Below are 26,846 nucleotides of genomic sequence, written 5' to 3'. Positions count from 1 at the left end.
CAGGGATAGGAATGGAACCCAGAACTTCGTGCATGCTAGGCAAGCACTCTAGCAACTGAGCTACTTCCCCAGACCTTGAGCCCCATGTGTACTGAAGTACGATATCTACTGCTTTTATATAGAAACAAATTCCCAGTTGTTTTCCTCCATATGTTGTTTTAAGTCCTAGACTGATTCAACTTCCCAGGTTGGAGGAAGGGAATAATAGTTCACAGTAACTTGAAGTTTGTCTTTGCTTTTCAATGTGCCTCTGTATCCAAGAGTTTTCTTTTCATGGGCTGAGGAAATGGACCAGTGGATAAAGTGCTTGGCATGAAAGCTTAAGGACCATAACAGATCTCCAGAGCCCAGGTGAAAGCCATACAAGTTTTATCAGCTTAGCAGCTGCCGGTAATCCTAACACTTGGGAAGCCAAGATGGGAGATGGGATCTGTGGAGCAAGTTGGCTCACTAGACTAGCTGGACCCAGTGAGTTCAGCAAGAAAGCCTGACTCAGTAGAGGAAGTAGAGAGCACTCAAGGAAGACACGTGTGAGTGCCTTCATACATGCACTCACAAGTACACTCATTTACACTTGTACCCATACACAGACATGTATGCACATCACACACACAGAATAAAATCTCCTTAGTCAAAATTAGCCCAAGTAGTACAGATTAGGATCATGTGGAAGATATAAGGAAAAAGAGGTTTTCAGCTTTTCCTCCTTGTGTTTAAGAACTCTTAAAATACGTTTTTGAGTTGCTTGGATTTTCTTTATATTTTGATATCAAGACTGTATCATTACCAGTTAAATGATACAACTTGAGAGTTTACAGGGATTTTGTAGGTCATTCACTGTGGTGGTTTGCAAACTTAAGTAGTGTATCATAATTCCCAGGAGGCTTATTACAGCAATAATGGTAGCCAGCCTTGAAGTTGCCAGTAGGTTTAGGGCTGGTTTACACTTTCATACCTCATACATGTACATTCTATTTTTGGTCCCTCTTCCCACTCCCACATTCTCCCATTTTCCTCTGGGTCTTACCAGCACCCCTCTATAAATCTCTTTTCCCTATTTATTATTTATTTTGTTTTGCTGTTTTGTGTCTCCTGAAAAGTTTAATCAGGACTGTCTGTGTAATCCTGAGTTTAGAGCCAACCATCCATCAGAGCCTTCTGGACTCCAAGTTGGTACACAATTTGATAGCATGCTTCTCCCCTCCTCCCAGACTCTATTGTTTGCCAAGAGATCAGCAGCGTGTCCCTTCTACCTTCATAGCTGACCATTAGGAGGGTCCAAGTTTTGTGGACCCTGTGCCAGATGCTCAGCTACTGTGAGTTTGTGGTTCTCATGTATGTATCCCACTTAGAGAATGGTATTTTGCAGCTCCCCTCCCCCATCCTCCAGCTCTTAGATTCCTCCTCCTCTCACAGTGTTTACTGAGCTTTAAGAAAGTGGTATCAATGTTTTGTCTGAGTTCTCAACAGTCCTTTATTCTCAGCATGTTGTGCAGCCATGAGTCTTTGCCTTTACCTTCATTCACTTCAAGGAGAGGCTTCTCTTTTTAAGGCTGAATGTAGCCTTTCCCCTGGATATATAAACAGATGTTTGTGAGAGTGTTTCATGCTCTGTCAGTTCATTGAAGCAGACATCTTAGGTGTTGGTCCCCTCCACTCGGGTCAAAAGCTCTTGTGTGATGCTGGTGCTCTTTGTCCAGTGAACAGCTGTGGATACAGCACAGTCCTTTTTCTCCCTCCCATTGTAAAAAAAATGAGAATTTACAACTAAGTTGAAAGGTATTATCTGCTGCAAACTGTTTAGTGACATACAGATAGCAAGTTCAGAATCCAAAAGTCAAAGTGCCTTTTTAAACCCTCAGCCCAAAGTTTTTCTTATAAATTTACCTTCTTTGGAATAGTTGGCCCCAAAAGCTTTATTCTCAGGCTCCTCTGCATATTTGAGGGTTTTTTGTTTTTGTATGGTGGTCACTTTTTGTCTGCCTAGAACACAAGATTCTACTATAGGAACCAATTGTTGCGGTTAAAAGGGTAGCACAGTAAAGTGCTTGTCATGCACTTGTGAGGATTTAAATTCAGTCTTCTAAAATGAAATTTAAGAAAAAAAACAGCTCAACTGTACAGAACTGTAATCCCACAACTGGGAGGGAAAGACAACTGGACCCTGGGGATTTTCTGGCCAAACAGTCTAACTGAATCAATGAATTGCAGATTCTGTCTTCAGAAAATAAGGTAGAGAGTGATTGAGGAAGATGCTCAACATCAACTTCTGTCCTCTTCACAGGCATGTAAATACATATGTACATACCTCCACACTAAGATACACCCACACACACAAGTAAATGCACTGGCAAAATCAGAATCACTTAAAAACTTGTAAGAGATGCAAATTCTCAGGCTTTGTTCCAAACCTATTGAGTAATAAATTCTTGGAGTGGGGTTCAGCAAGCTTTTCCCTTTTAATCTGGTGTTGGGAATCGAACCCTTGTTCTGCTCCATGATAGGCTGGTGTTCTCCCAGTTGAACTACATCCCCAGCCCAATAATCTGTATGTTAATAAGCCATTTAGATGATTCTGAGGAATATTTCAATTTGAGAACTAGAATAATATTTTCCTCTTCCTCTGAATACCAGAATCATGTATAGATCTGTTAGAAAATACTGCTTCCTCCCCTTCCCAGTGTGTGTGTGTATGTGTGTGTGATATGCATGTGTGTTCATATGTCTGAGATACACATGTTAATGCATTCACGTGTCGATGCTAGAAGTGGATGCTGGGTTTGTTTCCAACTTGTTTTATATATTTTGAGTGACTCACCGTGTAACCCTAATTGACCTGGAATCCCCTATGTAGACCAGGCTGGCCTCAAACACAGAGATCTGCTTGTCTCTGCTTCCTCAGTACTGGGATCCACCTTATTTTTAGAGGCAGAGCCTTTCACTGAACCCTGAGCACAGTATTATAGCTAGAACAACTGGCCAGCAAGCTCCAGGAATTTGCCTATTTCTGCCTTCTCCAGTGATAGTATTACATGCATATGTTACCAGACCCAACTTTTCTGTGGGCACTGGGAACCTGAACTCAGGTCTTTTTTTAAAAAAAAACAGAAATTATACATTTTATTTATAACATATCAAAACCCATATAAATGTTATTTATAAACATGTGATACAAATATTAATGAAAAATAATTTGATATATACAAATATAGAATGCCACATGGCTTTGGATTAAAAATGGTATTTGGGGACTAATATGGACAAAATAACTAAAAATTACTTGATGTTATATTTCATTGATTCACGCTGATTTTTCTGTCCAATCCTATTTTTATACATGGGGATTTTTGTGATACAAAGAACTCTGCATTTATACATAAAACACAATCAAAAATCATAAAAGTTGAACAGAAATTGCCCATTAAATTTCTACCCTGTTGGATCTTTTAGGTACACAATGACACACTAGTACATTGTGCTTGTGGGGGGTGGGCTCTATAAGAATACTTTTTAAAATGCTAAAAAACTCATGGGGGTGATTTATGTTCATAGAAATCTCTACTATCATGAAGGCAAAAATATTCTTTTGCATCTGATTCATCCACAAATCATACCTAATACCTTTTTAATGGGGTCAAGCCATGTGAAATGCATCACATAGGACACTCTAAAAATGGTACCCTCTCATCTATTAAATCCTTTTCAACTTGTCATAAAAACAAGTCTAGAAATTCCTGGACAAGCAATGAAAATCATCTTAGTAATTTAATGATTTTGAAATGCAATCTCTGTAAGATTAAATTAATATGTTCCATTATTCTATTACATGTAGATCAATGTAAAAGAATATTCTATCCTAGATAACAAAGTGATGTTTTTCCGGAATCCATCATGACAAAGAAATTTTCAGTTATGCAGGTTAACATAAGCTTCTCTGACAAACATTTAACTATGACTACCATATAAAAGAAAAAAGAAAAAAAATTCCATAGTGATTATGGTACACAGAAAGTACTCATCGAAAGGACAGGCACATTAATTCAATAAAATTATGCTCTATACTACACAAATTCTACTTTTATTTTTTTGAAATAATAGCCCCTTGTTTCTAACCTACCCAAATGTGAACATAAAAGAAAAACTTTAACACATACATTTTATCTAGGTATTTTTACTAAATAAACCAAAATTGAAGTACAATAAAAGTATGTTCTGGTTTGAAGTAAAACATAATACTTTATCAACAATCATCTTGCATCTATTTCAGTGTTAGCTAAATTATGCCAATGAATTAGAATGTTTAACATCATGTTATATCAGTTTTAAAATTTACCATAACTTGAATATTTAGAGTTTTTTTTTTTACAATTGCAGGAGCAAATCAATCTACTTGTTGTATATAAGGAGATATGCAAAAATTCAACGGCAAGTCTTACAATGGCAGGAGTAACTGATATACAAACAGAAAATCTCAAGGACACTCACATGTCAAAGAAACTAGTACAGAGATAGTCATCCAGACTCTGTCAAACCAATTGTCCCAAAATAGGAATTATTTTGTTGCAGAACAAAATAATTACTCACACTCAGATCAGCAGTCACAGAATTGTGAGGATAAGACTAACCTCTCTGAATTCATTCTCAGCATTCTGGTAAAATATCAAATTCCTATCTTACTCAATATCAATGACTGCCACTGATGGGGGGTGCATGCCTTTAATCCCAGCATTTGGGAGGCAGAGGAAGGACAATTTCAGTGAGTTTGAAGACAGTATGGTCTACAAAGCAAATTCCAGGACAGGCAGAACTGAATGTTACACAGAGAATCCCTGTCTTGAAAACTCAACACAAATGCCTTACTAACATTCTAGTAATATCTCAATGTGGTAAACGGAAAAGCAGTCAGAATGACTAGGAACATGCTGAACTCAGGTCTTAATGCTCACCCAGAAAACACTTTACCCACTGAGCCATCTCCCTAGCTTCTGGTTCCTTTAATACTTTGGGTTGTGATTAAGTACTATGTTGTTTACTTTGTTATTCAAACATTTTCTGGCTTTGAACACCATATTTTGTTTTGCTTTATTTTTGAGAAAGCCACAGCTGGTCTTGATCTCCTGCTCCTACCTCCTAAATGCTATTTTTCTGATATGCTGGGCTTATTAAACTCAGGACCTCATGCATGCTATACAAGTACTCTACCAAATGAGCTACATCCCATCCCCAGGCTTAACTGAAACTTACTTTTTTTGTAACTTTTATTAAAACATTCCCTTTTAAATCTGTTCCGAAGTGTTGGCAGCTGAACTGTACAAGCTCCTGCCACCCACCTTGCAGTACAACTTTTTGAGGATATTTTTTAATGGGAAATTACCAAAAGGGTCCTCTAGTGGAACTAGGTAGGACAGAGTCAGCTCCTCAGGCCCTGGTGGCAGCTTGACCAAAGCTGGCCTTGCAGAGTGAACATGTGGAGTCTAGAGAACTGGTTTCTCCTTCCTACAAGCAAATTCATTCAAGTTCGTTTTAGTCAAAAAGTCCACATTCATAATACAAAAGCTTCCATTTATGACACTCCCTGGCATTTTCTTAAACTACAGATCAAAGGCAGCTCCCTCTTTTATGGCCAGTTTTAGCAGACAAATAAAGGAATATAGATACATATATGTGTATATATATATTATAAGGGTAAAATATATACATATCTTATATATGTACATATACATATCTGGGGATAAGGGAAGGAAAAGAGGGTCATGTAAACCTAAAAAGTCATCACATTACCCCAAATGAGCTTGACATTAACAAAAAGATAATAAATAACTCCTAGGGGTTAAGTGACAACATGGGCGCAGCAAAGAGGGAGGGGCCACACATTTAATGATTCAATACACTTGGATAATTTGTTTGGCAGAGTTCAGGCCAGCCTCAGGCTTCTGCACTTGCCAGACAAGTAAGCTGATGATACTCAACAAAAACTTAAAGAAAAAAACAGTTTGAAGCAGAGTTCCACGCCATAGCTTTCTTTTAGGTCAGCTGGCAGGCAGGTACACTTTTCTTACCATCTGGAACAGAAACTTTGGCTCCAAGGCAAATGAAAAAGAAAAAAAAAGTATTTCCTCTTATGACATGAAAATACAAAAACATCAAAGAAAACTATCGAAGTCTACTTCAGCAAAACTGAGGTAGAACTGTTTTCTCTGCATTCAACGCCTAAGTGGCTTTCAGTACAATGTGTTCTAACAAAACAAAATTGCTCACTTGACCGACAGGTACAGCATGGTGATGGGTAAATTAAACATAAAATGCAATGGGTCAAAGAAGGAATGAGCAAAAAGTAATGGAGGTAAGGGCTTTGGATAAATTACCTTAAAGGGATGGGGTGGTGTGTCAGACTGCAAATGCTCTTGACTGGCCTTGGCCCTGGCTCTCCAAGAGCTCCAAACTGTCTGGAAATTAATGCAATATGGCTAACAGTTAACACTGCTATTCATATCTGTGTAAATTTTTAAAATAATCATTACAACCTAAATTTAGCCATGTAAACAGCACTACACACAGTACAGACCTGCCCTGAAAAATAATATGCAAAACTGAGATCTGGCCCTGTATCATTTTGTAATGTTAATTCAACCTAACAGTCCCATTTCCCCACTTGGGCCTACACCCTCCCCCACAAAAACAAAACAAATCTAATAAATTTGTGCAAGAAATGGCAGGCTTATTCTATCTGAAGGCTTCAAAAAAAAAAGGTACACAACATGTAGCCAGGTTCAAATATTTGGGGGGATTTCCCACCCCCCCCAAAAAGAAATAACCAAAATAACCAAAAAAAAAATGAAGAAAGTGCCTAAAACATGATACAGCATTTTAGAGCCCTTTCAAATACAAGGCAGAGAAAGGTGTAAAGTAGAAAATATCCGGATCTTCAGTAATTTCCAGAAAGGTCCAATTCCTCGCTTGGCTGCAGGGCAGCAGGCAGATCCTCAGTGCTGCTCCTCTGGACACAAGCCCTCGGGCCCTGAGCTGAGTGCACCTCTCCCTTCTGCTTCTCTTTTCCTTCTTTCCATTTCCCACTCCACAAAGGTATCAAAGAGACTCGGCCAGGGCTCATCTTCACTGTAGTTGCTGAGGTCGAGGCCAATCACCTGAGTGAAGTTAAGAAACATGTTCCAAGTGTCCCGGGAGATGCCCTTGATTCCCGAAGGGTTCTCTGTTAGTAAATTTAGCCATTGGTCCAATACAGGAGGATTGTTCTGGGTAAATACTAGTTTCCATAGGGCAATGGCTATTTCACGATGCAGTGACCGCTGCCCTTCTTCAGAGTCCAGGCCAAACTGAAATGTAAACCGGTAGAGATCCTTGAATTTCTCTTCTTGTTTGGCTTCTATTAAGAGGCTAGGGAACCGTGCACAAATCCCATCAATGCTATCTGCACTTATTGCTTTACAGCCACCAAAAAACTCCTTCCTGGTGAATTTGCACATGGTAGCAGCCTGGAACTTCCAGGCCAAGAGCAGCACTCGAAATTCCGTAGGATCAACACACAGGTCATTGCAAAAGCGCTCCATGCCTTCCTCCAAGATTGCATCCTCCCGCTCGTCCTTGTAACGCCTGAACAGTTCTTCCAACCTCTGCAAGGAAGACTCCTCAGCATTGGTCTTGGACTCCCTCCCAGCATCTCCAGAAGATGTTGGCAGCTGGCAGGCCTCAGTGGTAGCCTCTGCTTTCTTGGTCCCATTGACAAGGATATCCCCAGCTGGTTTGCGTCAAGGTGGCACCTGTTCCTCCCGGTGGCCAGCTCCCCGCCTGCTGTGTGACTCGCTGCTAGGGTGCCAGTCTCCATTCTTGCTGCCCAAGGTTGATGAAGGATTCTTGCACTTGGTGACAAACTGGCCCATGGTGGTGGTGGCCTGGCCTCTAGAGTGGCCCCCTCTGGATCAGATGCCCTCGTTGCTTCTGGCCCATGTACTTCAACATGCCATCAGTTACAGGAGCCAGCCAACAGCTGCTCCAGAGGTTCCTCCAGTCAAACCCTTTCTGGAAACGACGGCGGCCCGGCGGGCCCAAACCATCTACCATTCCCGCTTGCGTTTCCAGGCTCCTTATCCCCGCTGTCGCCGCCTTTTCTGACACCGCGGCCGCCGCCTCCTCCTCATCTGCGGCCCACTGGCGGCGACCGCCCCGAAGCCTGAAACTTACTTTTAACTAACACATAAAATTGTACATATTTATGGAATAGATTGTAATGGTTTGATACCTGTATATATTATTAAATATTTAAATTAGGGTGAATATGTATGAATTAACTATTTCCTTATCGTGAATACATTCAAAGTCCTTTTTCACCTTCCTTTCTAAAATGTACATTATTATCTATAGTCATCCTACTGAGCAATAAAATACCAGAATTTATTCTCTTTTGATTTTTGGCTTTTTAATTTTTTTTAATTTTTTTTTTAGACAAGGTTTCTCTTTGTAGCCCTGACTGTCCTGGAACTCACTCTTTATATCAGGCTGGCCTCAAACTCAGCGATCCACCTTCCTCTGTTGCCTGAGTGCTGGGATTAAAGGCATTTGCCACTACTGCCTAGCCAGAATTTATTCTTATCTAATTAAAAGTTGTTCTTTGATCAACCTTTGGCATTCCCTGCCTCCAACTCTCTCCTTTCTAGTAACAATCATCCTGGTAAACATTAGATCCCATATTGTCTTTCTGTGCCTGATCTATTTCATTTGATGTAGTGTTCTGTATATATGTTGCTACAAATGACAGGATGTCATTCTTTTATGGCTATATAGTACCCTATCACATATGTATACTACATTGTCTTGATTCATTCATTAAGAGACAGTTAAACTGTTTTCATTTCTTGGGCCTTGCAAATATTGCTATAACAGGCATAGAGAGAACATAGGACCCTATATCCCCAAACAAACAAAACAGCTAAAGTCATCCCTTTTTGGCTGTGACTTCTGTGATTAGATTATGGGAGAAAAAACACAACGGTTGAATCCCTTATTCTGTTATGGATAGCACTTTGGCCCATCCTCTCCATTGCTTAGTGACAAAGCAATCTCCTATGCTTTGTGATACCCTGGGGAGAAGACTACATGACAGAGAGCTGAAGGAGACATGTGGCAATATCTTGTGGAAAAAGCAGTCAGGTGAGTAAGCTACAAAATGGATCCTTGCCCGTGAGGCCTTGAGATGATGGCAATCTTGTGAGAAGACCTGAGACAGAGTACCCATCTCAGCATATGTGGTTCCCAGGACTCCGTTATAATATAATAAGTTGTGCTGAATGGGTGGGGGGTAATTTGTTATTTGGCAGTAGGTAACTGATACATCATTTATGGAACAGAACTGAAACAACTTTCTGTTAGATCTTTCTCATTCTCCAAGGGCAAACAGATGTTGCTTCCTTGTTCATTTATTGAGCAATGCTTGTGGATTCCCTACTAATTGCTAGGCATCATGTTAAGCTCCAGTGGACAAGTGGTAAACAAAAACACACAGTCTGACTTTTGCACTCATTTTCAGAGTCTCACAAGAGACACATTTCATTAACAGGAAAACCTTTCCATGCTGTCATTTTGGTCATATTTTTAAAAATCAGTGAAGACTTCATTCTGGTCTGGCCATAGCTCACATAAAGTGACTTCTGAAGTTCTTGTCTAGTTCATTATCAGGCAACCCTAACTTACCTGAGGATGTGTTTTTTTCTACTAAAACATTTGCTTTGTTTATTTACCTTTTATGCCATTCTGCCTTACAGTTAGGCTTCTTTTCCTGTCTTCACTTTTTTCCTTCTTCATCCACAACCGTGTCTCGAATGTCTGAAAAATGATAGTGATTTGATATTAATTATGGCTTTGATAATCTGAGTGCTGTCACTATTTTCCCTTGTTTGGGGGAAGTATTTTTAAAGCCATCAACAGGTTTACTTTTTAGATCTCTGTTTCTTTCTAAAGTATTCAGATTATAATAATGTTACCTAATCAGGTTCTAAGTCCTAGTCATCACAAGATAAAGTAATAAACATGTCATTGACAGTCTCCACTAGTTTTCTTGGTAAAAATATTTTTCAAAATTTATGCAAAGTACTCTGTTATTTTATGTTTGTATTTTATTAATGTGGCAAAACATATAGAAAGGCATGATAAACGGAACATAAAATATCATAAAAATTATTGCTTATGGCAAGAATGAACATATTAACTTATAATTTACAGCTGGCTATGTGCCGGGCAAGGGCAGAATGTTCTCATAATGTTGGCATTAATTTGTGATTAGTCGGTTTTCTTGGTGACTCATCCTTGATCAAGTTTGTCCATCAGTGTTAATTCAGTTTATTTCATGTGCATTCACAAAGTTGCCTTTTCAGCATTTACTATGAGAATAACCCAGAGGGGACGGACCTCAACATATTTCTCCCCCTCTGGAAATACAGTCATTAAAAAAGCTAGGAAAATTAAGATTGATGCTATAATACGTATAACAAAAAAAGGTGTAACCAGACATAGACAAACTGATTTCCTTCATTTCTGAAAGAAATATTTTTTCAGCTAAAAATTCAAATAAATAATGTATTTTCCCTATGTTAATGCATATATTTACTTTTTTCTTTGGTTTTTCAAGACAGGGTTTCACTGAAACTCATTTTGTAGACAAGGCTGGCTGAAAATCATAAAGGTCTGCTGCCTTTGCCTCCTGAGAGGTAGGATGAAAGGCATGTGCCACCAACAGCTGGATAATATTTCTTAAAAATATTTAGTTAGCTCTTGGATTTGCAGTCCTTCTGCCTTTAGCTTCCTGAGTGTCTGATGTTGCCAGCCTGTGCCAGACCTAGCTTATCCACAGTTTAAAATTCTCTGCTTGTTCTATATTATATATGTTGTTGGAGTCTTTTTCTTTTGTGTCTGTTTGACACATCTCATGTATCTCAGGCTTGCTTCAAATTCACTATATAGCTGAGGGTAACCTTGAAATTCTGCTCTTCCTATCTCTACTTCCTATATATTTGTATTATAGGCATGCATTAACATATCCATTTTAATGTTTGTTTGATAATTTCATACTTGCATATAATGTGCTTTGATAAAATCTACCCATCCATTCCCTTCCCTCTAATTTTCCCATATATGCCCCACCACTTTTCCTTTTCAATTTCATGTGTTCTTTTTTAGAACCCATAGAAGAGAAAAAGAAAAATCCTTATTTTTTCTTTCAACTTCTCCTGTAAATAAAAACAATAAATTAAAAAAAATCAGAATCTACTTAATGCTGCCTGTTTTTGCATGCTTGTAGGACTATCTTTTGGAGCCTGGGTAGCCTCTCAGGGTGCTTATCCCTGAAGAAAATTGACTCTCCCTCTCCCAGTAGCCATCAGTTGTCAATGTTGGCACTAATATAAAATGATTACTTTTTCCAATGGTGAAAGAAGTATACGTTTTTATGAGATTCATATTTTTGGGGTGTGTGTTGTGTTGTGTTTTAAGCAATTAGCATTTGTACACAATGACTGGGTAGACATTCAATGATCTTAAATATTAAAGAACTATTAGTTTTTCTGGTGTAGTAATGGTATCGTGATGATCATTAAATTTTTAAAGAATATTTTTTAAAGATGTAAAAATTCATATGTGTATATGTGGTGTCTGACACACATGTGAAGGTGCCCAAAGAGGTCAGAAAAAGCTGTTGCATTCCCCTGGAGTTGGAGCTACAAGTGATTGTAAGCCACCCTATGCTGTGCTCAGAACTGAACTTGGGTCTTCTGGAAAAGCAGCCATCACTCTTAACTACCTAGGTATGCATCTCTCCAGCCTCAAGAGTTTGTATTTCTAACATAAATATCGAGGGGGCAAAACACCCAAAAATAAAAAAAACGTTAGTAAATTTAAAAAAGGAAATGGCAAAATTAAGTCCATTGTTTTATACACTAAAATATAATAAAAATTAGATTCATGTAAATAATTTGTTAAAGCTGATGTTTTCTTGATTGGGTTTGAAATTTTAATGATGAGAACAAAATAAAAAGCATTTTCACAATCAAAAATAGAGATTACTACAAGATACTCTTGCTAAATAAATTTCTAAATAACACATTTAAGGAAGAAAAAAATAGAATTCCAGAAGGATATCCGACACTGAAGAAGAACGAATGAGTGTTTGCCTAGCATATGCAAGGCCCTGGCTTCAATCCTTAGCACTACTAAAAAGGAAGAAAATTACAGTTTAAGATTTGGTTACTTGAGGATTGAGGGCAGCGAGGGACTTGTCACGGGGATCTGGGCGAACAGGCAGCCCTGGTTGTTTTTTGGGGGGGCGGGGGGGGGGAGCTGGGAGAGACAGCCAGTGTCACCGCGCTGGGAAGCCAGGGCAACCCGGCTGCTCTCTCCCGGCTGCTCTCTCCCAGGGGGCGGACGGAGCCCGGGTCTCGCCTCACCCTTGGGCTTGTTAACGCGGGGGCGGCGAAAGAGGGCTTCTTCTTGGGGAAGTGGAGATCGCGGGCGTCTGCGGTGCTGTCTCGAGCGGCAACCGTGTCCCCGCGGCGCCAGGCTGCCGAGCGGAGGAGCGGCGACCGTGGCTGTTGCCTGTGTGGCTGCTGGATGCGGAAGCAGCGGCAAGGAGCAGCGGCAGAGCAGCGGCGGCGGTGGCGAGGAGCGGCGGCGGTGGCGAGGAGCGGCGGCGGAGCAGCGGCGAGGAGCGGCGGCGCGGCGGCGGCGAGGAGAGGCGGCGAGCAGCGGCGAGGAGCGGCGGCGGCGGCGGGGCGAGGAGAGGCGAGCAGCGGCGAGGAGCGGCGGCGGCGAGCGGCGGCGAGCGAGGCGAGCGGCGGCGAGGAGAGCGGCGGCGAGCGGCGGCGAGGAGCGGCGGCGAGGAGCGGCGGCGAGGCGGCGGCGAGCGCGGCGGCGGCGAGCGGCGGCGAGGAGCGGCGGCAGCGGCGGCAGGATGTTAGGGCAGCAGCAGCGGCAGCAGTACTGACCGGAGAGCGGAGCCGGCTGCTCACTTGCTACGTGCAGGACTACCTGGAGTGTGTGGAGTCGCTGCCCCACGGCATGCAGAGGAACGTGCCGGTGCTGCGGGAGCTGGACAACAAATACCAAGAAACTTTAAAGGAAACTGATGTTTATGAAAAAAAATCTAAGAAAGAGGGCTGGAGAGATGGCTCAGCCGTTAAAGGCTAGGCTCACAACCAGAAATATAAGAAAGAAGAGGATTCAAACCAGAAAAAAAAAAAAAAAACGCCTACAGCAACATCTGCAGAGAGCGTTAATCAATAGCTACAAATTGGGAAATGAAAAAAATTCAGATTGTCACGCAAATGCTCCAATTGGTGGAAAATCGGGCAAGACAAATGGAGCTGCACGCACAGTGTTTCCAAGATCCTGCTGAAAGCGACCGAGCCTCAGACAAAAGATGGATTCTAGTCAACCCGAGACAGATTTTCTAGAAAACCTCGAAGACAGCGAACCAGTGAGAGCTGTGATTTATATCACATGACAAATAAAATTGAAGACTGTGATGATCAGCCACCAAAAGAAAAGAAGTCCAAATCCGCTAAGAAAAAAAAGAAACGCTCTAAGGCCTAGCAGGAAAGGGAAGCCTCTCCTGTTGAGTTTGCAATAGATCCCAATGAACCAACCTTCTGTCTTATGGAGGAAATGATAGGCTGTGACAATGAACAGTGTCCCATTGAATGGTTTCACTTTGCATGTATTTCATTCACCTACAAACCAAAGGGGAAGTGGTACTGCCCAAAGTGCAGGGGAGACAATGAGAAAACAATGGACAAAAGTACTGAAAAGACAAAAAAGGAGAGAAGATCCAGGTAGTGATCCGTGTTTTAAAAGGGTTGTTTGTCTTTTATATAACTGGTTTACTTTCAGAAAATGTTTTAAGGTAAATGCATAAGACTATGCAATAATTTTTAATCATTAGTATTAATGGTGTATTAAAAGTTCTTGTACTTTGTCTGTGACCTTAATTTTCTGCACTGAATTACCAAATATTTTAAGCCAGGTAGTCCTAAGGAAAGGAGCAGGAAACAGGGAGAGAGTGGTATGAACTAACTTCAAGCAGCTTCCCAAACCAAGTCTATTTCATTTGCACCTCAAGTTCCCAAGCTGTTTTGTGGGATAAACACAAAAGTTTTACTAACATCTTAGTTCTGTATGCCTAAAAAATTTATGTGTTGTTGGATTTCTCTGTGTCAAATTATCTTGGTAATTTCAAATATGAACATTATCCTGTTTAGAGATTCTTACTGACCCCATGTATTCATGCACTCGTTAAATCTCTAGTCTTCCAGAAATTTCGGGGACTAGAGAAAAGAGTTACTTGTGGTTCCATGTGGAATAGTGCACTCTTACTGGAGTATTTGCTGCTGTATTTCCTGGGTAGCTTTATTGTCAATTGTAGCATCTGTAAATGCCATTGCTTTTTCAGAACAGATGCACTTCATCTGGTGCTCGATAAGAGACTCGTTTTGATTTGATTGGGACAGGTAAGGTTAGTCAGAATACCAAAACGCTGCCATTGGCTGGCTCGCACTGGCAAGATTTGTAGTATTTAGCATCATGGTGCAGGTTGAACATTTTAAAGATGTGTCTTGATATTTTCCTTGTGACCCACTGCTGGGACATTTAGCCACAGACCTGTCAGTGGGAACAGTGCCTTTTCTGTCAAACAGTTATTTTAAATAATTTTGCTGGGAGCTAGAGTTTATTTCTATCCCAATGAGTAATTATACATTATTTTAAATAACAGTATATTTACCTCAACCTATGGTATTGATGCTGTTTGATGTTTTAATGTTTATTGAACTAATTTCATTCTAACAATACAGTTGATAATGTATTTGTAAACTGAACCTTCCGGGATTTTGACTTTTTTTTTTCCAGACAGGGTTTCTCTGTGTAGCTTTGGAGCTTATCCTGGCACTAGCTCTGGAGACCAGGTTGGCCTTGAACTCACAGAGATCCACCAGCCTCTGCCTCCCGAGTGCTGGGATTAAAGGCCACCAATGCCCCCAGCGATTTTGACATTTTAAGGGCAAGCATTTTGATGGATATATGTCCTTGCATTGGAGCAGTTTTTGATTATGGGGGTGGGTGAGGGCAGTAGATGGACCATTTCTATAAGCTTATGTGCAGCATACTTTTTAGTCATCACTTCTTTCTAATCTGATCTTGATTCTTTTTTATTAACATGTGAAAAATCCTGTCTGCTTGTTTGGAAAAAATTGTTTTTTTTCTCTTAAACAAAAGAGTTATGTACTTAATTGTATGTTAAATACATTCAAAAATGTGGAAAATAAGCATAGTGGCAAGTTCCAAAAGGAAAATATGGGTGGAATCTAAAATATACAGAGTTTTTAAAGTATCTACTTTGTGGAATTATTTCAAAAAAAAAAAAAAAAGAAAGAAAGAAAAGAAAAGCCCTAGTGTAATGGCGCAGGCCTTCAATCCCAGCACTCAGGAGACAGAGACAAACAGATGTCTGTGAGTTCAAAATCTGCCTTTTAAAATTTTTTTATATTTAAAACAATCTTATTTTACATTCCATTCCCAGTTCCCCCTCCTGTCCTCCCACTCCCCCTATCCTCAAGACACCTCACCCCCATCTACTCCTCTTAGAAGGTGGAGCCTCCCATGGGTGATCATCAAAGTCTGTCATAACATTTGGGGCAGGAACAAGGCCCTCCCCATGAATCCAGGCTGAGCAAGGTATCCCTCCACAGGCAATGGGCTTCAAAAGTCAGTTCATGCACTAGGGATAATTACTGGTTCCACTAATGAGACCTTGTCTCAAAAAAAGCAAGCAATAATTTACATAGCTTAAAAATAGCACAGATCCAGTTGGGGTGAACGATGTGCAATATTGTTTAACAACATTGACTATCCGTGAAGATATGCATATCTATTCTTCATTTTAATCATTTTATTTCAAGTATATTTTAAAAATCATAAATGGGGTTTGTAATCCAAAGTTGAAACAAATATTCTTCAGAGTCTGACAAGCAACTCCAGACATACTTTCCAAACTCAGATTCTTTGCTATTTTTCAGAGGCCTAGCATTTAAACTGCTCAATTCTAAATATGCACTACTTTTGTATACTTTTTAATAAAAGTTTTCTGAAAACTCTCCATCAAATATAAAGAATGGTTTTCATCCAAAGATTATCAGTGGAAAAACATTAAACATTATCAAGAACTCAGTTCTGTCAGACACAGTGCAGTTCTCTAGAACACAAGAGAACACAGAAGATCAACTTAAACTATGCTCAAAGACTTTGGTAATACAGGCCTCCATCCTACTTAATCATTATGCAAAGCCATCGTTGAGATTTATAGGAACACTCAGAGGAGCAGGTTACTTCTGAGGGAAAAAAGCTGCCTTGATTAACTTCTCTCAAATGTTTATTTTAAATACAAAGCTAATGAAAACATTTTTACAAAAATGGTTTGGGGACCAGAGAGATGGCTCAGCGGTTAAGACCACTGACAGTTCTTCCAGAGGTCCTGAGTTCAATCCCCAGCAACTACATAGTGGCTCACAACCATCCGTAAAGAGAGTTGGTGCCCTCTTCTGAAAAACAAAACATCCATATACATAAAATAAACAAATATTTAAAAAACCACTGTATTTTTTTTAAAAAATGGTTTGGGTACTATATAGCATACTACTCGTCACACAAGGAAATCAAAATTGTCCTCTTAGGAAATTTTCCATCTTTAAGATTATCATTTATTCACTTTTTTGGTTTGCAACCGCCTAATTCAAAATTTAAATATTTTGTATTCTGTACTTCAATGCTGTAAGATGTTTTTTTTTTTTTTCAAATGATCTTTACAACCTAGACCAGACACCAGACTAGCACTCTCAAGTCCCACTATTTAATGCAGAAATGAAATGGACGAAAAACTGAGGTGGCTGCCTTTGCACCGCAGGTGAGCAAATTTTCAACATGTGAACAATCCAGAATCTTCGATTGTCCCTCACAATGAGAATACTTTCACTAATAAATCAATATAATATTCTTAAAAATTAAAGTTTGGTTACTAAGAAAGACTGAACAAAAATGATCCCCACCACCACAAACAACTACACCAGCTCTCTCTAGCCATCCCCGCCACTCTCCATAAAAACTGAAGCCTTTCCATCTGAATTCTCAGTTCCTAAGACATGGCCTACTTGCTTCAACTGTAGGTCTATGATGGGGGAGTTCCTTTTGTATGCTGTGAATATATGTTTCTCTTATTGGTTGATGAATAAAGCTGTACTCCATTCTCCAATGTGCCCCATTTATAAATTTATTTCCATACACACACACACACACACACACACACACACACATACACACACACTGATCCACTCTCAAGTAAGACACTTTTTGTGTTTCCTGATAAATTATGAGGAGTATAAACTAGGTGTGCACAAGGTTTTGTATGTACTTTGTGAACATCGCAGGCAATTGGGTCCTTTTCTCCAAAAGCCTGAAATCATAGTATGCAACCAGGAGCAGCTACTTTCCCAGACGCTGTTCACAAGCTGCATACTGACGAAGGGCGGAAGAGAAAAAGTCCTCACAGCTAATGTTTATTTAGGTGAGAAGGCAAAGAGACCATCTCACTCAATCTGGTTTGCTAGGGAAGAAAGCCTAATGTCCGCAGGGCCAAACTTCAACACTAAATCAGCATCAGGGAAACCATGTGAACTAAAGTAAGCCATCTAGCAGATCTACATCCAAATCTGTGGGTCTTCTGCTGCTGAGCTACTGACTGGCAGAAGTCCTGGGCAGCTCTCACAATACCTGCTTTTCCATCTTCAGAGCTGAAGGACAATTTAAAATTTGATCATCTTTGTCGTTACTATTTTCAAACTGTGGTATCTGGAACGATCTAGACCCAAAAGTTTCTGCTGTTGTTTTAAAATTTCATCTTTCAATCTGAAATTATTTCTCTTGAAAATACCTTGATGGTCGTACAAGCTAATGTAGGAGATCTCCCACAGATATCCACACCACGAGGCTCTCGATGTCTGAGAAGCTGGGCTGCTGCACCTAATCTTGGTGATCACCAGATCCATGTGCACTGGCAGCTTGTTCACGGATCAGCGGCCCACGCGCCAGCGCGGTCGAGGGTGGGTGGCAGCTGGCCTGGGTCCGCGTGACTGTGAGGATGATGACTCAGGTTTCTGCGTACCGCCAGGGGCTTGCGGAGCCAGACGCTGCCTGCCGAGCGGCGCTAGGACCGCGGTGGAGGCGGAGCGAAGGCAGTGCGGCCAGATCCAGTTCCACGGCCCAAAGCTGACTCGGAGCCAGCAGGTGAGCAGCGAGTGCAGCTTGGCCAAACCAGCTCGTTCAGCCCCGTCACACTCCTGTGGCGTTCGGGCAAGTTCTCCTCCATCTGGCCCACATCCCCGGCGCAACAGGGTCTCATCTGCCCCAGCGGCCAGCGCGAACCATCTCTCCACGTCCCCACCCCCTCCGGCTCCGCATGCCGAAGCCCCTTGCCACTGACATTCATATCTTAATATTGGATTCTTAGCCTTTGGGGAGATTGTCACCCGTGCTACAGTGGGACTTTTCTTCGATGCAGTTGTTTCAGAAGTAAGCCCAATAAATTCCTTGGTTTATCAACCTGGACTTGGAATATTTACAGTCTGTTGTCACCCTGCTTTGTTCACATCTACCCAGGCAAAGTTACAAAACAGTCATCTTCAGAACAGCCACATATTATGCCTAGGAGAATGCAAATGACCACATGGATTAATCTCACAATTAGAATGGGAACAAAATAGATAAGTAGAGTATGTGGTGTACAATTCCATGTGTAATATGTTAGTTTCAAGGATATGCACAAGTAGTCTCTGCTTTTTTAAAAAAATAATTTTCTAAGTTAGCATATAAAAGACTGGGTTCCATTATGACTTCTGCATATGCAGTGCCATGGCTTTTACTGCGTTTTCGCTCTCTTCCTTCCTCTGACTCCTTCCACCACTGATGCTGACGTCCTTCCTCTCCTAGTCAGGGCAACTTGTGTTTCCTATTGTATATTTTTCACTCTCACCTAATCCTTCCCTCTCATGATGTCCTTACCAGCTTTGTTACCTACAAAGAGACAGACAGACAGACAGACAGACACACACACACACACACACACACACACACACACACACAGAGAGAGAGAGAGAGAGAGAGAGAGAGAAACTAAAATTAAAATTCTGTAATTTTAAAATTACATATGTAATTATGTGTCTATGTGATTTTAAATTGAAGTTCCACATAGGAGCAAAACCATGGCATTTATTTTCTGTGGTTTTTCTTATTATCTTTCTTACTTTTATTTTAGTGTTGTGCATCTATGGGTGTTTGCCTGCACATATGTCTGTGCACCACGTTTGTGCCCAGTGCCCACAACTGGAGTTACAGACAGTTATGAGCCCACATATAAGTGCTGGGAATCGAGCCTAGGTCCTTGGGAAGAGCAACACATGCTTTTAACCACTGAGCCATCTCTGAGTTCCTGGCCACTCTTTTGAAAGGTGAAGATGGTGCTAGCCTTTGGAGAAGAAAGGAATAGTAATGAGGGTGGGTACTGGGGAAACATCTTGGGTGCTGTTGAGGACTTCATAGTGTTTTATACATTTGTAATCTGTGACAATACATTCAAATGTGTATTTTTCCCTCTGTACCTTTCTGTATGTGTTATACTTGTATAAAATAGCTAGGTGTGGTAGCACATGCCCCTGCTCAGGATTCTCAGGCAGTTGAGAAGTTGAGGCTGGAGGATTGATTGATCAAGTCCAAGAATTTGAGAAATTCTAAATCTCAGTTGGACATGGTGTCCCAGACGTGTGATCCCAGCTGCTTCAAAGGCTGAGACAGGAGGATTTCAATTTCAAGGACTGAGGAGCCTACAAAATAAGTTCAAATCTAGCTTGGGTGGAGTGGTAAACTCCTGCCTTGATAAGTAAAAAGAGGACTATGGATATAGCTCACTGGTAGACTGCTGCTTAGCATGTGCTAGGCCCTAGTTTCAATTCCAAGCACCACAGTAAAGAAAGCAAACAAAAATGAAATATCATCTGTTAGCATTCAGGCATCGATACTGGACTTCCCTTAGCATTCTGGCAGGATACCTCCTCAGCTGCAACCACTAAGAGCAGCACCTGTGCACATTCAGTATGTTCCCTTTTAAAAAGGCCCTGCCCAACTCCCATCTCTCTGTGTCTGTTCCTCTTTTTCTCTGCTTCTCTGCCTGTCTCTCTGTCCCATTCTCTCTCTGCTTCTCTGCCTGTCTCTGTCTCTGTCTCTGCCTCTGTCTCTCTTTCTCTCTGCTTTTCTGCCTGCCTCTCTGTGTCTGTCTGTCTGTCTGTCTGTCTGTCTGTCTGTCTGTCTGTCTCTCTCTCTCTCTCTCTCTCTCTCTCTCGCACACACACACACACACACACACACACACACACACACACACACACACACACTCTCTTCTCTTCTGCTGCTCCTGCCACCAGAGGCCAGTCTCTCCCCTCTTCATTCTCCGTTTCCTATTCACGTTCCCTTAATAAAAAGCCCCTCCATGTGACCTCTGTCTCATGGGGGGTCTTTCTTTCCTGACACTTTTTAAATTACAGCTTTGTAATTCCTCACCTTTTTATTTATTATAAAAAGGTGAGGAGTTAGAAAAGGGGTAGTAGGTGAGGCTGGGATGAGGACACTGTATTCTCAAGACTACTTCTTGCTGACTTGGAGGGTATTGTTCATCTTTGGGGGATCTTGGAAAGGTGGGGTGCTGGCCAGATCCTCGAGTAGATAGATGTTTCACCTCACTGCCCAGGCTCTGTGGAACCATCAGGTGCCACCTGGACCTGGCAAAATGCTGTTTGAGGTGGATCCAAGTCCACTCCCTAGGGCTTAAAGTGTCTGATCCTTTCCCATCCCCACAGCATCACCCAGATGTGTTTGATAGTCTTGTGCCTCCAGCTCTGTGGCCAACAGCTGGTTGTCCTGAAACAATAGCTAATCAGTGGGTCTCAAAAAAAATCCCAATGGGAGCAAGGAGGTATAGATGATGACACAGATCCCATGAGTGAGGCAGAGAAGTAAGACCCACGGGTCTGCAATTCCTAGCATTGCAGGAATTTGCAGAGGATGGATTTTGAAACAGACACAGGTAGCCCAGTAAGTCAGCATGCAAAGGGGGCGGGGCGGGGAGAGCAAGGGCTCCCAGCCCGAGGGACATAAAGTTGCCTTGTACCAGGACTTCAAGAAAAGCCAGAAAGTGAGAAGACTGTGCTGGAGAAATGAAGCCTCACATCCAGGACCCAATTGCCAATATTGAGTGGAAGGCAAAGCCACCAGTTTGAAAGAGAAAGCAGATTTGTTGCAGGTGGAAAAGAGCAGATCTATTGAGGGTGGAGCACGTGGGTAGGGTCCCAGGGTGAAGTGATTACCTTTTGGTGAGTTGTGTCACTAAGCAAACATTCTGCATGCAAACAGAGTTAATGTAAAAGGTTTATTGGGGGAGGGGGAAAGCAGAAGGGTGAAAGGGTGATACCTCCTTCCATCTATCAGGATCACTGGCAGAATGTTGCAAAGGTCCCATAAAATATCAAGGTATAAACTGCCAGGAAGTGGATTTTTGGTAGCCTTATTCTCCATGAGTGAGGCAAAATGAAATCCAATGTTTTTTTTTTTCCAAGCAAGTATTGAGAGAAAGTAACAAGCCACGTGGTGATTCAGTCAATCAAGGGGTGGGGGCCAAAGGACCCGGGGTCTGAGGAACAAGACAGGCACAGGCTGCCCAGAGAATCCTCATGCAAAGGGAGAGGACCAAGGGCTTTGATCCCTTGACTGAGCTGTAGTTGCATGGCACCAGGGTTCAATAAGGCCAAAAGATGAAAAACCACTCTCCAGAAATGAGTCCTCACTTGGGAAATAGCCAGAGGTAGGGAAGAGGGAATGACTCACCATTTTGGATGGGTTTTGGATGGAGGGACCCAGAGATACTGATAAGCAAGGCTGTCTTATGTGGACTGGGTTCCAGGGTCCCAGCATGCCTTCAGGCAGGAGGAAATGCCAGGAGAGCCTTTCCCAGTTAGAGAACCAATGTTGTAATTTAAAAAGTACCACTCCAGAGAAAGACGCCATGCAACAGAGTTCATGTGGAGAGTTTTTTTTTTTTAATTAGGGGAAATGGAACATGAAAGGGGTAGGAGAGGAAGGAGACTGGCCTCTGGGGACAGGAGCAGGGGGGGTGGGGGCGTGCTGGGACAGAGAAGCAGAGAAAGAAACAGAGAGAAGGAGGGAGGGAGAGAGAGAGGAGAGACAAAAGGGAACATAGTGAATGTGCACAGGTGGGAGAGAGAGAGAGGAGAGGCAAAAGGGAACATAGTGAATGTGCACAGGTGGGAGAGAGAGAGAGGAGAGGCAAAAGGGAACATAGTGAATGTGCACAGGTGGGAGAGAGAGAGAGGAGAGGCAAAAGGGAACATAGTGAATGTGCACAGGTGGTGCTCTTAGGGGAACCCCAAGGGCAGGCCAGTACTAACAATCTATACATCATTTAGCATTTTTAACCTACTTTAATCCACTTTTCAAATGATGCCTAAAATATCCACCTTGAGTCTCCTGGTTCCCTGCGCCCACTTTTCAGCGTTGCCCTCACATTACATTATCAATCACATTACATTACATTATCCTTTCGTCTCCTGTTGTAGCATAGTACTTGCACGAATGTCTGTGTCTGTTATCTCACAGTAGAAAAATGTAAGTCTCCTTTTCTACCTCCCTCTCTCCTCTTTCTCCCTCTCTTCTTCTTTGAGAAAGAGTCTCATCCTGTAGCTAAGGTGAGCCTAGAACTTATTCAGTAGCCCTCGTTAGACTCAAACTTTTTATCAACCCTCTTGCCTCAGCCTATCAGTTGCTGGGATTTCAGGCATATGGCACTGACACTGGATATAAGATTCTTTTTTTTTTTTTCTCAAGATGGGAGTTTCTCTGTGTGACAGACCTGGCTGTCCTAGAACTCACTCTGTAGACCAGGCTGGCCCCAAACTCACAAAGATCTAATTCTGCCTCTGCTTCCCAATTCCTGGGATTAAGGCCTGGAATTAATCCACAGCTCAGCTGGATATAAAATGCTTAAGAACAATGATTATTTAGCTTTTCACCTGAAAATGGAGTACAGTGCTTAGCATTTAACAAATGTTTATCAAGAGAATGGACTGTATTATTTCTCACGTTTTTGCACATTATAAAGAAACCAGTATTGGGGCTAGAGAGATGACTCAGCAGTTCAGAGACACAAGAATGAGTAGGCCCTGAGTTTAGTTCCCTGCCTGTCTGTCAAGTGGCTCACTGCAGTCTGTAATTCCGGCTCCAGGAGGCTCCAGGAAGATTTGACACGTCTGGCCTCAGGGCACCTGCATTCTCATATTCAGACCCCCACACAGACTTACACACACACACACACACACACACACACACACACACACACACACACACACACACACACACGATTAAGATAAAGCCTAAAAAATAAACAGTATTCAGGAAGGGAAAATATCACACCAACAGTCACACAGCTAGTAAATTGCTCATCTAAATTTGAAGCTGTATCAATCTGGCTCTAAAATTGATGTTTTGTCTTCTACATTGGCAGCTTCCCATAATAGCTTATTTAAACTTCACGGCTTCAAGATGTCGAGTTACTATTATTTTTTATTTTTTTATTTGTATTCCTTTTTCGCCCGGGCCTGACCGCGGCAAGCCTAGGGGAAGGCGGTCCTCAGAGGGGATGGGAGTCCGGGGGAGCCTGCAGGTGAGGACTGAGGCACTCCCCAGGAACCCTACACCTTCCACCACCACCACCCCCGTGACCCAGGGGACAGAAGGGAGCCCCCCAACTCCCACCCCCATCTTTAAACCTATACCCCAGAACTTGATAGCTAGGTATCCGGACAAGGGCGGAGTAATGGACCCTGGGAGGCGGAGAAAGGATCCCTCCGCGACAACACCCATCGCGCGCACTCCCACAAGACACCACCAAGAAGCCATAGCCATGGGGGGAGGGGCGGCGGGACTTTGCCTTTCGTCTTCCCCTGCGGCGGCGAACGAACAGGCGCCACCTCTATTTTTAAACACAGTGGCAAGGCCGGACAGACTGGAAAGAGGGACACCTGCGGGCTGTGGTGTAGCTGCAGACCTGATGGGAGGAAGGGAGGGAGGGAGGAGCAAGCTTCCAGCTGCCGTCCACTGTGAGTCACCAGATCTGGCGACTACAGGGTCCATGAAGGCACCATTACGGGCAAAGGCCCCGTCTCACCTCCCCTCCCCAATAACCTCATACACACAGCCGGGTGGTGGTCTTTAATCCCAGCATTCGGGAGGCAGAGGCAGGCAGATCTCTGTGAGTTCGAGGCCAGCCTGGTTTACAGAGAGAGTTCCAGGACAGGCTCCAAAGCCACAGAGAAACCCTGCCTCGAAAAACCAACTAACCAACCAACCAAACAAACAGAAAACCCCCACACTCAAAAGTTACACCAGTCATATCTACTCACTGGATGTGGCAGTGGAGGCTCGGAGAGATTCTGTAACCTGATCACATCATACTACCTGAAACTAGTTGCTCTGTGATTCAAAGTCCATTTTATTTCATTCTTAAAACCTTTGGTCTGCCTTTAAATTCGAGGTCAGCCGGGTCTACAGAGCTACTTCCAGGACAGCCAGGGCTCCACAGAGAAACCCTGTCTAAAAAAAAAAAAAAAAAAAAAAAAAAAAAAAAAAAAAAAAAAAAAAAAAAAAAAAAAAACAACAACAACAACCAACCTTTGCTCGTGATATGTCACCACAGTGTCTCAAAACAATCAGGTTGCCTACAGTCAGTCCAGAGTACAATGACAGCATTTTCATCTGATGCCTTGGTGCCTAGAAATGTCCTATTCTAATCTGATTTTATGCCCCACCCCCCTCTTTTAAATGATAGTCTCATGTAGCCCAAGCTGGTCTCAAACTCACTATGTAATCGAGGCAGACCTCCATTCTCCTAGGTCCACTTTTCTAAGTGATATATGCACCACCACACCTGACTGATTTTACCTCTTTTAAGGTGAAACCTTCTCCTGCTACAAATGGGATTTTATTTTGGAAACTTCTGTTACAGACAGGGTTAAGGGATTCAAATTCTGTCACTTCCTCCCTGACACACCATTTCTTCTTCTGTAGAACAGTACCAATCATAATATTTCCCTCGTGACATTTATAATTATTTCTTTTATTTTGAGGTTATAATATAATTGCATTGTTTATCCCTTCCCTCCAAATACCCTTCATGCGCTCTTTAAAATTCGTGGCCTCTTCTCCTTTTTCTTTCATTCACTTTTTGTGTGGCTCATTGCATGGTAATAAAATCCTAAAGGTGCCATTGTCATTGGTAATATGGCTTGAACTTCCTGTTTAACAGAAGAGGAAATAGAGGGATATAAAGGGTAAAACTTTTTTTGTGGTAGGTTGTGTTTTCCACACAAGGATTATTTGAGGACTGCATGTACTTAAGGACTGTGACCAAATTTTAGTCTAGTTTGCTCTTTTGGGATAAACTTTGTTGAATACTGTTTTCATCATTTCATTCTTCTCAATAATTGATGATGTTTGCATTTAAAAAACTTATCGTTTGAGATTTTCATACATGAAAACAATGTGTTTTCATCAAATCCATCTCTTCTTCCTCCTCCCCAACTCCTGTAGCTCACCCAACCAATTTTTCCTCTCAGCTTTGTGGACTCTTACCTACAATGGAACATGGCAGGGCCACATACAAAGAAAACTAATGCTCCCTCTACCAATTGCAAATAGTTACTCAGCCAAGTGTGAGGCCTTGTGAGACCCTATCCAACACATGCCTCCATGGGCACCAGGCATGAATGTGGTAAACACATATAAATGCAAACAAAACAATTTTTTAAAGTAAAAAGATTTTGGGGGCTGGAGAGATGGCTCAGAGGTTAAGAGCACTGACTGCTCTTCCAGAGGTCCTGAGTTCAATTCCCAGCAACCACATGGTGACTCACAACCATCTATAATGAGATCTGGTGCCCTCTTCCGGCCTGCAGGCATACATGCAGACAGAACATTGTATATATAATAAATAAATAAGTAAAAAGATTTTACTATATGCTTTTCATGATATTTTGATAATTAAAAAATAGAGTTGTGTAATTTTATCTTTAGTTTCTAAAATTGTGATTACTAGTGAATTTTGCATACCTGGTTCACATTAGTTTTTCATTGATGCATACTAAATCATGGCATTTGCTTGAATCAGAGATAAAGCAAATGGTTCATGATGATAAAAAGCTTACAGACTGAGTGTTGGGGATGTAGTTCAGTGGTAAAGCATTTGTAGGCTATCCATAAAGGCCCTGGGAATTAAGCATTTCTTTCTAAATTGTATTTCAATTAAGAGTTTCGAAAGAGGAGAGATTTCTAATTTGTTCATTAGAAATAATTAGTTAATTAAAGAATTTGTAATATGTTAAGATCTCTTCACAGAGGTTAATAGTGATGGTGAGCATAAGGGAAAATACAGAGTACAGTTGGAAATAGGCTACTAATCTGGTTTGAGATAAATGACACAGAAAGAAGAGAAGAGGTCAGGCAGGGTGGCATATATCCATGATCCTAACATTTTTTAGTCAGAAGTAGGAAGATCACTTAAGTTCAAGACCAGTGTGGTCTATATAGTATGTTCTGGGCAAACAAAGCCTGTATGTCAATATCCTATTTCAAAAAAAGGAAGAAAGAAAGACCAGGGATGATGAATACCTTTAATCCCAGCACTC

At 41.7% G+C, this 26,846-nt stretch overlaps 1 protein-coding gene and 2 pseudogenes across 1 annotated transcript; 1 reads left to right on the top strand and 2 right to left on the bottom strand.

Moving 5' to 3' along the window:
- Positions 1 to 3,746: 3,746 nt before the first annotated feature.
- On the bottom strand, positions 3,747 to 12,562 carry LOC113837579 (DCN1-like protein 3). The gene is given in 3 exon segments (XM_035449937.1): positions 3,747 to 8,205; positions 9,753 to 9,837; positions 12,450 to 12,562. A coding segment is annotated over 1 exon segment (915 nt). The 5' UTR covers positions 7,899 to 8,205; positions 9,753 to 9,837; positions 12,450 to 12,562; the 3' UTR covers positions 3,747 to 6,983.
- A 641-nt stretch (positions 12,563 to 13,203) lies between these two features.
- On the top strand, positions 13,204 to 13,982 carry LOC113837571 (annotated as a pseudogene).
- A 2,564-nt stretch (positions 13,983 to 16,546) lies between these two features.
- On the bottom strand, positions 16,547 to 24,027 carry LOC113837572 (annotated as a pseudogene).
- Between the last annotated feature and the right edge of the window lie 2,819 nt (positions 24,028 to 26,846).

Source organism: Cricetulus griseus, chromosome X, assembly GCF_003668045.3.
Source record: "Cricetulus griseus strain 17A/GY chromosome X, alternate assembly CriGri-PICRH-1.0, whole genome shotgun sequence".
NCBI classification, from domain to species: Eukaryota; Metazoa; Chordata; class Mammalia; order Rodentia; family Cricetidae; genus Cricetulus; species Cricetulus griseus.
This window is presented reverse-complemented; position numbering and strand designations above follow the sequence as displayed.